The sequence below is a fragment of the Chiloscyllium plagiosum genome, chromosome 5 (assembly GCF_004010195.1).
Source record: "Chiloscyllium plagiosum isolate BGI_BamShark_2017 chromosome 5, ASM401019v2, whole genome shotgun sequence".
Taxonomy (NCBI): Eukaryota; Metazoa; Chordata; class Chondrichthyes; order Orectolobiformes; family Hemiscylliidae; genus Chiloscyllium; species Chiloscyllium plagiosum.
In genome coordinates this window covers 99334060-99346637 of record NC_057714.1, presented here as the reverse complement: position 1 = coordinate 99346637, position 12578 = coordinate 99334060, and the positions used below count along the sequence as shown (strand labels likewise).

Genomic DNA, 12578 nt, shown 5'->3' with positions numbered 1-12578 from the left:
AAACCGCGGATGCTGGAATCCAAAATAGACAGGCAGGAGGCTGGAAGAACACAGCAAGCCGGGCAGCATCAGGAGGTGGAGAAGTTGATGTTCACTTTTTCAGGAATGGGGGTGCGTGTAAGGGGAGCTGCAGATAAAAGGGGTGTGGGGGGACAGGGAGGTGAAGTGGGGATAGGTGAAGACAGGTAGTGGGCACAACCTGGTTAGCAGAGAACTTCTTCAAAATGGGCATCCTTTGAAGAGATTTCACAATGTAATAAACTTGATTAAAGACAATAAAAAACTGCAGATGCTGGAATCCAAAATAGACCAACAGGAGGCTGGAAGAACACAGCAAGCCGGGCAGCATCAGGAGGTGGAGAAGTTGATGTTCACTTTTTCAGGAATGGGGGTGCGTGTAAGGGGAGCTGGAGAAGTCAACGTTTCAGGTGTAACCAGGTTGTACCCTCTATCAGTCTCCACTTATCCCCACTTCATCACCCTGCCCCCTCCACCCCCTTTACCTGCAGCTCCCCCTACACTCACCCTCCAGTCCTGAAGAAGGGTTCTGCCTGAAATGGTGATTTCTCCACCTCCTGATGCGGTGTGACAGAAGTGTTGGCTTACGCTCCTTTGCATGTGGAGGTTGGTGAGGGCCAGGGAAACCCTATCATTGTTGTGGGAGGGTTGGGAAGTGTTAAGGGCCAAATTGTGGGAGGTGGGTCAAACACGGCTGAAGATCCTGTCGGCTACAGTGTTAGGGAATCCTCAGTTGATGGACATTTTTGAGGCTTCCCTGAGGAAGGTGACATTGTTGGAACAGATGTGATAGAGACGGAAAATCTGGGAGAATGGCCCTTGCAGGAGGCAGGGTGTAAAATTATCAAACATTCTTTGAACACCACGCTACCCTCTGTTGATCTTTTCAACAACAGAAAGCACTTCATTGCATAAGCAAAGATGTAGCCAGAAGGAAACCAGAAGGAAACTATTAACATTTGATTGCTTGAGAAAGTTGGGCGGGTAAAGGAGCGGTCCGATCTTTTTGAGTGTGTGGCTGGCCGTGTGAAGTGAACATCCTTGCTCAGTTTCAAAGTGGCACCATTCGCATCATGATATCATGATCAGCTTGTTTAGTCTCCATGCAATGGTGCTGCAGTACACCCTGGCACCTTCACCAAAGAGCATCTGCTGTGGCTCACCACAAAACAGGGCCTGTGAGCTGTCTCATGTTTGTCCCCAGTTGACATTATAAAATGGTTACAGCTCATAAAGGGGCTGTTCAGCCTGTCAATATTCATGCTGACCCTCAATGTATCTTGTGCCACTGCCTGGCCTTTTCCCTTTAGCCTGACACATTGTTGTCATTAGATAATGATCCACATTAACCACAGCCATCGTGCTCAAACAACAAAACCCGATTTGTGTTAGGTTTGTTCGATTCTGGGTCTTGAGGCTGCATGTTTCCAAATCCATGTAAAAAAAAATCCAATTTGTTATAATGTGAAGTTAATGAACAGTCACAGCTAGAACTTAGCAAAGATCCTTATAAAATTCTTAATAAAAACTGAAAGAAATGCAGATGGTCTAAATCAGAAACAAAAACAGAAATTGCTGGAAAAGCTCAGCAAGTCTGGCAGCATCTGTGAAGAGAAATTGGAGTTAACGTTTTGGGTTGAGTGTCTTATAAAATCCTTTACTGACTCTGAACTAATGCCAATTTTGGCCATAAAATCTTTGGAGCTGTTATTGTTTTGCTGTTCATAAAAAGCATTGGTAGATATTACAGGAAATACATCATTGCTGACTATGAAATTGATCTATACCTTTTGGTTGCTGCAATTAATGCAACTTAGCATCTTTAACTTAATTCTCTCACCTGAAAGTTACTGCACGGCAGGTTGTTTAAAATATTCATGATAATCACCTATAACAATGGGCAATTGTGTTCCCTTGTGGGGTCATAATTATTGATTGCATGGGTTTGGTTTATAATGATCACAAGTTTACCTATAATATTTCTGGACTATAACCTGGTGTTGTGTGATTTTTAACTTTGTACACCCCAGTCCAACACCGGCATCTCCAAATCATGTATAATATTTCTAGCTGAGTATTTATGGTTATTAAGCTTGAATAAACTGTTTGGAAGCTATGACACACTGAAGTCCAGTATCACCTTCCCATTCCATTCACCTACAACACATTTTTTAAGGTGAAGTGGCAGTTCAATTTCAATGATTCAAACCAGGCTGAATTGTGTACTCTAACTCACATCAAGTCCTATTCATCCACTCACCCTGTTAACTATATCCTTGTCAAGCAACATCTCGATTTTAAAATTTCCCCCAACCTCTTCATGACCTCTGCATTCGGTTTCTCTGTGACACCTCCTGGCACCACAAGAAATGTGCTTACTTCTAATTCTGACTCTTGTACCTCCCCCAGTTTTAATCACTTCACCATGAGTGGCTCTGTCTTCAGCAGTCTGAGCCCCAAGCTCTGCAGTTCCTTCTCAGTACCATGCTAGTTTTTAACCTCAATGTCTTGCTTTAAAAACACTCCTTAATAACAATTCCTTGACCAGACCTTTGGTGGACTGATCTAATATCTCCTTTTGTGGTTTGGTGTCAACAGCCTTTGTGGAGCATTGTGGGATATTTTAATAAAGGCTAGCAACTCTATACACTCAGCAGCATGGGGACAGGAATTGAGCCTGTACTCTTGGTGTCGGTCTGTATTGCAAACCAGCCATCCAAGCTAACTGGCTCCCATTACCATGAAAGGCTTTCCTTCTCAACCTCGCCCCTCACCTGAGGCAACGCAACCCTCACGTTAAACCACCATCAGTCATCTCTCTCTCTCTGTTGAGAAAGCAACTCTTTGGTCCTCTGAGATTATGGCTACCTTATTCTCAGCAGCACTGACCAGTACTGGGACTACAATGTGTCCCAGGTTCTACATTCTGGAGTCCAGGATAAACCAAATACAATGGCTCTAGCACAGTGGGCAGGAGGCCTGAGGGGATGAGAAGGGTGGGTGAGGTCCTCACAGAGAGGCTGGAGGTGGAGGGAGCACCCATGGAGCAGACCCTGTTGGGGTGCAGAAAGAGAGCCATTGAGGGAGGTGTCCTGGGACTCCTCCACTGCCGCTCCCTCACCACCCGACGCCTGAAGGAAGAACGCCTCATCTTCCGCCTTGGTACACTTCAACCCCAGGGCATCAATGTGGACTTCACCAGTTTCCTCATTTCCCCTCCCCCCACCTTACCCCAGTTCCAACCTTCCAGCTCAGCACCATCCCCATGATCTCATTTATCTCTCCACTCTGCAGGTACTCTGCCTCTATTCCTGATGAAGGACTTTTGCCCGAAGCGTCGATTTTCCTGCTCCTCGGATGCTGCCTGAACTGCTGTGCTTTTCCAGTACCACTCTATTCTAGTCCCCTGCTTCATGCCAAGCAGCCCTGAACTCCTCCTGCCAGGCTGGGATAGGAAGGATGCCTTTAACTGCCAATATTTGGGGTGAATGTGGATAGACGAGCCTCACTCCTGCTGTGTGGTTTCATGCCCACATCCAAAAACAGACTGGGTGAGGAAAAGACAAGGTCAAGAACTGTCTTCTGGCTTGGACTGCTTTATAACACTGTTTATTATATATTCACACTATAGCAGACTCTAAGCTCACTGTTACACTGTTGAAAGACTTTTCCACAAACTCTACTACCTAATGCTAAGCCCTCTGCTCCACAGAGTTCTCTGTGAATGTCTTCTTGTTCTTTTCTTAACTCTGCCCATACTGTGTTATTTCTGCCCAGTGAGGAGCAACTCCCTGACATCATCACAAGCTTGTGCGGAGGTCCTAAAGCTCTTAAACATCACTCCTCCACAAGTTTTCCTTCCCTGTCATTAACACTGATTAACACTTATATACATTCTCAAATGAATTACCTAGATGATTACATTTTACAACATTTTACTATACATTTGTTTTTCTTTATCCCCCACCCCTCCCCGAGTCATTCACTTGATTCATCTCACTGATAGGTGGGTCAGGAAAGTCTGGAACAAGGGATAGAAACCCTGGAGGTAAGGTTGGTGAGTTTTCAGTTTTCTCTGCTGGCCTCTGTTAGATCAGCAGAGCTTGCTGAAGGGTTTTGTATTGATGCAGGAATGTACATGGAAATTTGGTTGTTCCTTCTCCATCAGTAGCATTTGGATGATGTGATAGTATTAATTCAGAGAAAAAGAGCAATATTGTTCATCCTTAGGTAGCCACATAAAGAAACTTGTTCCACTGCAGCGCTGATCGTTCTTCAAAGTTCTGTTCCAAGGCATGAACATATATGTTGGCTTGGGAATGTTTTATCTTGATGCTTGGTGTGTTCTTTAGATTGTCTCACACCATTTCCTACAATGAAGACGTTGATTTAAGGATGGAGCAATTTGTTTTTGCTGATGTGGGTGTTTGGAACCATGTCAGTAATAAAACAATGAAGCATTAGATTGCATTATGTTTTGTGGTGATGTTGTCACATGTGGTTTATTTTTTCAGATGAGAAGGCTGTCTTCTCTGATTACTCCTTTAAGTAGCCAACACTCTCTGTAGAAGGTTTTTCATTAATGGAACTTTCGCTATGTAATGCTTCTTGAACAATTTCCTTAGCTCTGAAGTCAGTATTATTCAGTCTGCTGATTCTAGAGCTAGATCAGCTTTTATGTAAAGAGGTTCAGTGATCGATTAATCTGAGACACCAACAATGATAATATCAAAAATGAGCTCTTGCTGTAAGTTTTCATAGTTGCATGGTTCAGATAGTACACAGGGGTAATTAATAAAGTTATCTACATTGTCTGTGAGCTTCTATCTGCTACTGAAGCATGTTCTCACCAGTATTTGTTCTTGAAGTGAAATATTGATCAAAAGCTGTTAGAAGATTGTCACTTGTAGCTTGTTTTTCATCAATCTGTGTCTATGGAATACCTGAACTGAAGTTCTCCTGAAGTGTATTGGCCTGCGCTACTGTTGATTTGGCATCCAATCCTGAAACCGCTTGAAATTTTGGGAATTGGACCTTCCATATTTGCCAATTTGTTGATCTACCAAATATCTTGTATTTCTCTGATGGAAAGATTTGGTACGGGTGATTTTGTTTTTTGCATTGCCAATTGTTGAAAGGTGTTTGAAATTGCTTTCTGTATTTGGATGATCATTGTTAAGTTTCTGATCTCCTTGTACTACACTCATTTTGTCGACTTGCTGCATTCCTAGTTTATTGAAGTTGTTGTTGAATCTTTGTTGTAAAGATCGTACTAAAACTGAAAGCTGTTAATATTCCTGCTGTTTTAAATACTGTTTTCAATGTTCGGGTTTCCTTTACCAATATGGCGTCTTCATACAGATGAATGAAGATTTTGTTTTTTCCCAAGATGGCTGAAGTATTTCTAAAAGATTTATGGGGTGGGGAGAGTCTTTCTCTAAGTGGTGTCAATAAGTAAGAGTCAATGATTTTTTTGACAGTATCAAAAAAGACTGCTATGACATCAATCACACAATTTTTTTCTGTTGGTGAAATATTTTCGTGTCAAGTTTGAATCATCATCATATTCATATGCTTTTTCCTTATCTCATTTACTTTGTTTTAGTCACTAAAATTAATAAAACAACCTAGCTGCTGAATAAAAAGGCTCAAACCATCCAAACAATAATGATTTAATTAACATCATTATTAGGGGTCTGAAACTTTGAATCCTAAATAAACAATTTTTATTCTTGATTTCTTTTAACCAATTTATTTCATGGCTGGGAAAAAAATCCTTAACTTGCTTGTTGCTAATATTGTTGTTGAGTAAATAGCTTAGAGATTGTTAAATCACTCTTAGAAGTTTAAATTGTTCCCTAGTTGGATACTGGAAACACTAATGAGCCAGTCAGCAGCAAATGCAGGAGAGTTTCAGCCTGTAATGAAGACAGAGAGACTGTGCAGAAACGTAACAAGTCTAGCAGCATCTGTAGACAGAGAAACAGTTAATACTTAGAGTTCTGGTGCAATGACAATATTGGGGAGGTGATGGCCTAACAATATTATTGCCAGGCTATTAATATAGAGGTCCACCATGGCAGACGGTGCAATTTGAAAAAAAACCTGGAAATAGAAATATAATGATGGTGACACAGTAGCTCAGTGGTTAGCATTGCTGCCTCACAGTGCCAGGTTCAATTCCACTCTCAGGTTACCATCTGTGTGGAGTTTGCACATTTTCCAGGTGTCTGCGTGGGTTTCCTCCGGGTGTTCTGGCTTCTCCCACAATCCAAAGACGTGCATGTTAGGTGAATTGGCCATGTCAAATTGCCCATAGCAGCCAGGGATGTGCAGGCTAGGTAGATTAACCATGGGAAATGTGGGGTTACACGGATAGGATAAGGGGTGTGGGTCTGGCTGGGATGTTCTTTGGAGGGTCGATTTGGATTCAATGGGCCGAATGGCTTGTGTCCCCACTGTAAGGATTCTATTCTGTGATAACCACAAAATCATCATCAAATGTCGGAGGGGGGAACAGGACGGAACTTGAAAGGGTTCAGAAAAGATTTACAAGGATGTTGCCAGGGTTGGAAGATCTGAGCTACAGGGAGAGGCTGAACAGGCTGGGGCTGTTCTCCCTGGAGCGTCGGAGGCTGAGGGGTGACCTTATAGAGGTTTACAAAATTATGAGGAGCATGGATAGGATAAATAGACAAACTCTTTTCCCTGGAGTTGGGGAGTCCAGAACTAGAGGGCATAGGTTTAGGATGAGAGGGGAAAAATATAAAAGAGACCTAAGGGGCAACTTTTTCACACAGAGGGTGGTACCTGCATGGAATGAGCTGCCAGAGGAAGTGGTGGAGGCTGGTACAATTGCAACATTTAAGATGCATTTGGATGGGTATATGAATAGGAAGGGTTTGGAGGGAAATGCGCCTGGTGCTGGCAGGTGGGACTAGATTGGGTTGGGATATTTGGTCGGCATGGACGGGTTGGACTGAAGGGTCTGTTTCCAGGCTGTACATCTCTATGACTCTATTATGCTCCTTTAGGGAAGGGAACTGCCTACCTCACCTGTTCTGGCCTGTATCATTCTGTCAGCAATCTTCTCTCCACTCTGGGCAATTCAGGATGAACAATGAATGCTAGCTTAGACAGCAACACCTACATCTCGTAAATGAATAATTTTTTAAAAAATGACTGTTCTTGGATTGGAGTAACATTACAGAGAGAGAAACACGCACCATTTTGACTGGAGGATCAGGTCATCACCAACTGTCTCTCTCATGTATGGGGATAGTTTATTTGGATTGACCACAGAGTGAGGAGGTGTGGTCTGAGTGCAGACCTCTCCTGAAAGCCCGAGTGATTATTAACATGATGTTTACAGTCACCTCCCAGGCCATGGGATAAGGTGTGGGGAGGGGGGGTGGCGACAAATGGCCTTCCAGGGTATTTCAGGGCACTGCAGCTGTTGACTGGAGAATGCAAACGTTCTCCCCTTGTTGCTGCTTGTGTTATTATAATCATTCATTGAAACATCTGAACCAAATTGAGGTTTCCAGATGACCATTTCACTGCACTGACTCTTTCACTGATGCTAAAATCACGTTATTTTATTGAAAGCCAGTTTTTTTTCTGCATTATCCAATTCTGCACTATCTGCAGTGCAAATAGAAATGCAATTGCATGTTCGATGCTGACCAAATGGAAGAATTAGCTATTTTGAAATATTTAGAAGATAAGTAGATGGTAGTTACTACTAATTCTTTACATCACCAATTCATAGTTTTTTGTTAAGGGTTTTGGTTCTGATGTCCATTCATTATATTTTATTCAACTTATAGTTGATATTATTTGAATGCAGTTGTGAGGCTAGGGATTGTTGCATGGAGTCTTTGATCTATTTAAACTAATTTGACTTATGCTAATGTCAAGAGAGGATGCAGAGGGAGTTACTGAACTGGTACCAAGGGTGTGAGACATCAGTCACATTGAGGCACTTCACCTCAGAAAAGACTCAATGGGTTGAATGGCCTAATTTTTTCCCCTATGTATTCCAGGAGCTGTGAAGTTCTTATTGGAGAACACTAAGGAGCTTTAATATCTTCGATAAAGTGAACAGAGGGAATAGTTTTCAATAGCAGAAGTGCCTAAATGAATTGGTAAAGAAGAGAAAGTGAAATGAAGAGAATTTTATTCAAACTGAGTTATGATGATCTGGAATGCACAACCTAAAAGGCTGGAGTAAATAATTTTAAAAATAGTCTTTCCAAGAAAATGGATACATTCTTAAATTGGAGAGTTTTCCAATAAGGGATGAATTTACAAGATAGTTTAAAGTTCTCCTGCTTTGTTGTACCATTCCATAATTCTAAGGAAATAGCAGAGAGAAAAACATCATTCAAACCCACCATTTATTCCAGCTAGGTCTCAGTAATATCCAGGCCTCAAATGTTTCTTGAGTACCACAGTCCCACAGAGCAGTGGTGTTAGTTTCTAATTGTCACATTCTTATTCACAACACAGCCCCAGATTAATCCCTCAAAGTACACTTTGTGGCACAAAATTGCCTTCTTTAATCTTTCCTGGGTGATAGGCATTGCTCACAAGGCCGTATATTGCCCTTCCTTGAAGTAAATGGGTTGCTGTGCCATTTTAGAGCGCAGTTCGGGATTTGATCACACTGCTGCCGATCTGGACTCACATGTCAGGCAGACAGGGTAAAGACAGCAGATCTCTGACCAATAGGACATTAAGAAACCCGATGAGTCTTTTTGACAATGAGTGATAGTTGTCATGGTCACCATTATTGAGTTTAGCTTTCAATTCCAGATTTCATTCATTGAATTTAAAATCCATTAGCTGCTGCTGTGGGATCGGAACTGATTCTCCCCACAAAATTAGCCTCTGTCTTGGAACCTTTACCATTATGCCATCATCTCCCATCTAATGCAATACAAGTTATGAAACAATTAGAACATGAGTCATACAACTTAAAATCCTGGAATGTTTAAACAATATACAAAATAACCTCACAAATCTAACTCTTGTGATGACACAGTCCAAGTGTGACATGATACAATTTCAATAAATACTGCTGACAGATTTCTGTGAAAGTGTACGAGTGCCCAAATATCTTCAAGGACCTCAGATATCAGGAACTCAATGCATTCCAGGGATTGATGATATGGCTTATCCGTATTGCAAGGTGAAAAAGTTGACTTCAGAAAGTTTGGTAAATGAATGTTCAAGCTGTCACTTAATTGGTGCAGAAGGAGATATTATAGATAAAAAAAAATCAAGAAACTCTTTAAATGGTGTTGGCCTGTTCCTACTGCTGAAAGTTTTAAGCGTACACATCTCAAAACGCAAATACTCGAGTTTGGAAAGGAACTATCTGTGCCCGACATTTCCATCAGCTTCTCCCAGATCTCTATCACGGAATGTACGGAGGTCGCTTGATTCTGCTGGATTTTTGTTAAGGAGAAAACTACTGGCCTTGGAACCACATTTAGACCAGAGATGTTTCCGTCTGCAAGAAGGACTGAGATCGTGTACAACGGCGAGAATAGCCATTCCCTGAAAATGATGTTCTGTGCTTATTGTAATCAGGCTTCAAGTGACAACCTGAAACCAGGCTCCGCCATTTCTTTTTCAGTTCAACTTGAACCTATATTTTAAGAATGAAGAATGTCAATGATTTTAATATATTTAATTTCATATAGTTTGGTTCTAATATCAAGCCACATAAATATGTAAGAGACACATTCGAATTCTCCCACTCATTTCTAATGATTTGTCTTACTCCTGACATTTTCCTGATGTTGTGTATGAACAACAATCATTGCACAATAGAAAGTCAGAGACCATCAATCTTACTGATTTAATAAGAAAAAGTAATGACTTGACATAGCTACCATTTTAATGTATACTTAAGAAGACGATATACTTAAAAACTTAATTGTCCTTTGAGCTGCTGGCAGTAGTTATCTTGATTCATTGCAAACAAGTTCACAAGGTTCCTATCATAGAAACCCTCCAGTGTGGAAGCAGACCATTCAGCCCATTGAGTCCACACTGACACTCTGAAGAGCATACCACCCAGACTTGCATTTCCCATGGCTAATCCATCGAGCCTCCACATCCCCTGGACACTATGGGCAATTTAGCATGGCCAATCCAACTAACCTACACATCTCTGGACTTTGAGGAAACCCACACAGACACAGGGAGAATGTGCAAACTCCACACAGGCAGTTGCCTGAGGCTGGAATCAAACCCAGGTCCTTGGCAGCAGTGCTAACCACTGAACCACCATGCTGCTTATGATACAGCAGTTGTGTCTTTACCTCTGGGCAGGAAGGTCCAGGTTCAAGTCTCACCTGCCTTGAATGTGTATCACAGCATGTCTGCAATGGGTTGATTAAAGTAACTCGATACAAGCAAAGTGGTGAACTGACAAGTTTGACAAAATCAGAAGTTAACTTACCTCACTATTTAAAAAGCAGTACAGGACTGAAACAATAAGCCCCTGCACAAGGAACAAAACAATATGTGAATTCACCATAAATTCATTTGGTGTAAGAAATTGGGAGAGGTAGGAATTTTTTTTTTACCTGAAAAGATCCAAAACATAATTCAAATGCAATCTGATATTTATTGAAAACATTGTCCTGGAAAATAGCAAACACGATGTAATGTATTCCAAGCAATGGGATGAGGAACAATGTGGACTTGGCGAGTCTCCTGGTTAATTAGGAAGAACAGGAACAATCAGTGTGACATATAAATCCAGCAGCTCCATAGCACAAATGTCTCATGACAGCACGCACAGGAAAGGTCAATTCGAATTGTATACCAGTTGGACCAAACAATACCCACCGTGTTTATAATCAAACACTACAGCAGGACTATTAACTTGCAAGGGGTATAACCGTGCCAGAGGCTGTGGGAGGACTAGTTCATTTTAAACAATGGGTTTCATTCAAATGTTGGAGGTGAGGAGCCTGTCTTGAACAGGCAGTTCCCTGGGTTCAGCAGTAGGCAGCTTGCTCACCATCCTGCCAATGTACAGTAGGTATGGAAGGGAGGAGATGGCTCAGGAGGGGGTTCAGGAAGAGAGAGGGGCTAAGATCCAATGGTACCATGGTCAAAGCTATTCTGTGGGGTCTAGTGGAGACTTCTTGCCTAACCTATCCCCTCAATCATGTTATTTTACTGAGGGGTACCTAATCAGAAGCTTCCAGACTGATCTCTACATTAAAAAGGTCATTAATGTTTATGATTAGATCAGAAAGAATAATGGGTAATACCCTCTGTCTTTCTATTGTACAATCATTATACCTATAATGGTATCAAGCAGACACCAGCATTATTCTGTGCAGTTTTGGTCTCCTTTTCTGAAGATTGGTGCTCTTGCTCTCGAGGGAGTGTAGCGAAGGTTTACCAGGCTGATTCTGGGGATGGCGGGACTAACGTATGAGGAGAGATTGACTATGTTAGGATTGCTTTCGCAGGGGTTCAGTGAGGGGGAATCTCATAGAGACTCATAAAATTCTAACAGGACTAGACAGATAGATGCAGGGAAGCTGTTCCTGATGGGGGTTGCATCCAGAACCAGGGGTCACAATCTGAGGATTCGGGATGGACCATTTAGGACAGAGATGAGGAGACATTTCTTCACCCAAACAGTGGTGAGCCTGTGGAATTCATTACCACAGGAAGTAGTTGATGCCAAAACATTGAATGTATTCATGAAGTGGCTAGATATAGCACTTGGGGCGAATGGGATCAAAAGTTATAGGGAGAAAGCACGATTAGTCTACTGAGTTGGATGATCAGCCATGACTGTGGTGAATGGAGGAGCAGGCTCGAAGGACCGAATGGCCTCCTTCTGCTCCTATCTTCTGTGTTTCCATATATCTGTTATGCTGGTCAGGGGAGGGGAAAGGAGGGTGAGTGGAGTGCTTAGACTTGAACTCTCCCGAAATTGCCTGCTTTCTGCTGGATGAAGGGATTGAGAGTCCCTTTCCCACCTCACTGAGGATTAGGTCTTCTGTTATTTCCTCCCACAGTACAAAGATGTGCAGGTTAGGTGAATTGGCCATGCTAAATTGCCTATTGTGTTAGATGCATTAGTCAGGGAAAAATGTACAGTCGAGGAATGGGTCTGGGTGGGTTAATCTTCGGAGGGTCAGTGTGGACCTGTTGGGCTGAAGGGCCTGTTTCCATTCTGTAGGTAATCTAATCTAAGTTAAAAAAAGGATAAAGCTGCCTTCGTGAGAATAAGGGACAACAGTGCAAGTAAAAGCACAAAGAGACTTCAACAATCCTGTCGACCTCTACAATGGAATGAATGAGGCATGTCAAGAGACAAATTAGCTAAATGCCAGAATGGTACAATAATTCAATATATTTTTCATACACAATGATCTTAAAAACTGATTTTGATGAATAATTATTGATAAAGTGAATATATGCCTCATTATTTGGTGGATTTTGATATTTGAGATTTAATATACCTTCCCAAAACTTCTGAATTGGGACCGATTACACACAAATGTTTTGTATTTGAG

At 41.9% G+C, this 12578-nt stretch overlaps 1 protein-coding gene across 1 annotated transcript in view; it reads right to left on the bottom strand.

Moving 5' to 3' along the window:
• Positions 1–6991: 6991 nt before the first annotated feature.
• The window catches only part of vipr2 (vasoactive intestinal peptide receptor 2), a 126940-nt gene continuing 121353 nt past the window's right edge, over positions 6992–12578 (bottom strand). Inside the window, exons 11-13 of the mRNA XM_043690682.1 lie at positions 10620–10749; positions 10493–10534; positions 6992–9673 (exon numbers count right to left, since the gene is read on the bottom strand). Coding sequence (XP_043546617.1) covers positions 9515–9673; positions 10493–10534; positions 10620–10749 — 331 coding nt within the window. The 3' untranslated portion in view covers positions 6992–9514. The remainder of the gene's footprint in view (positions 9674–10492; positions 10535–10619; positions 10750–12578) is intronic.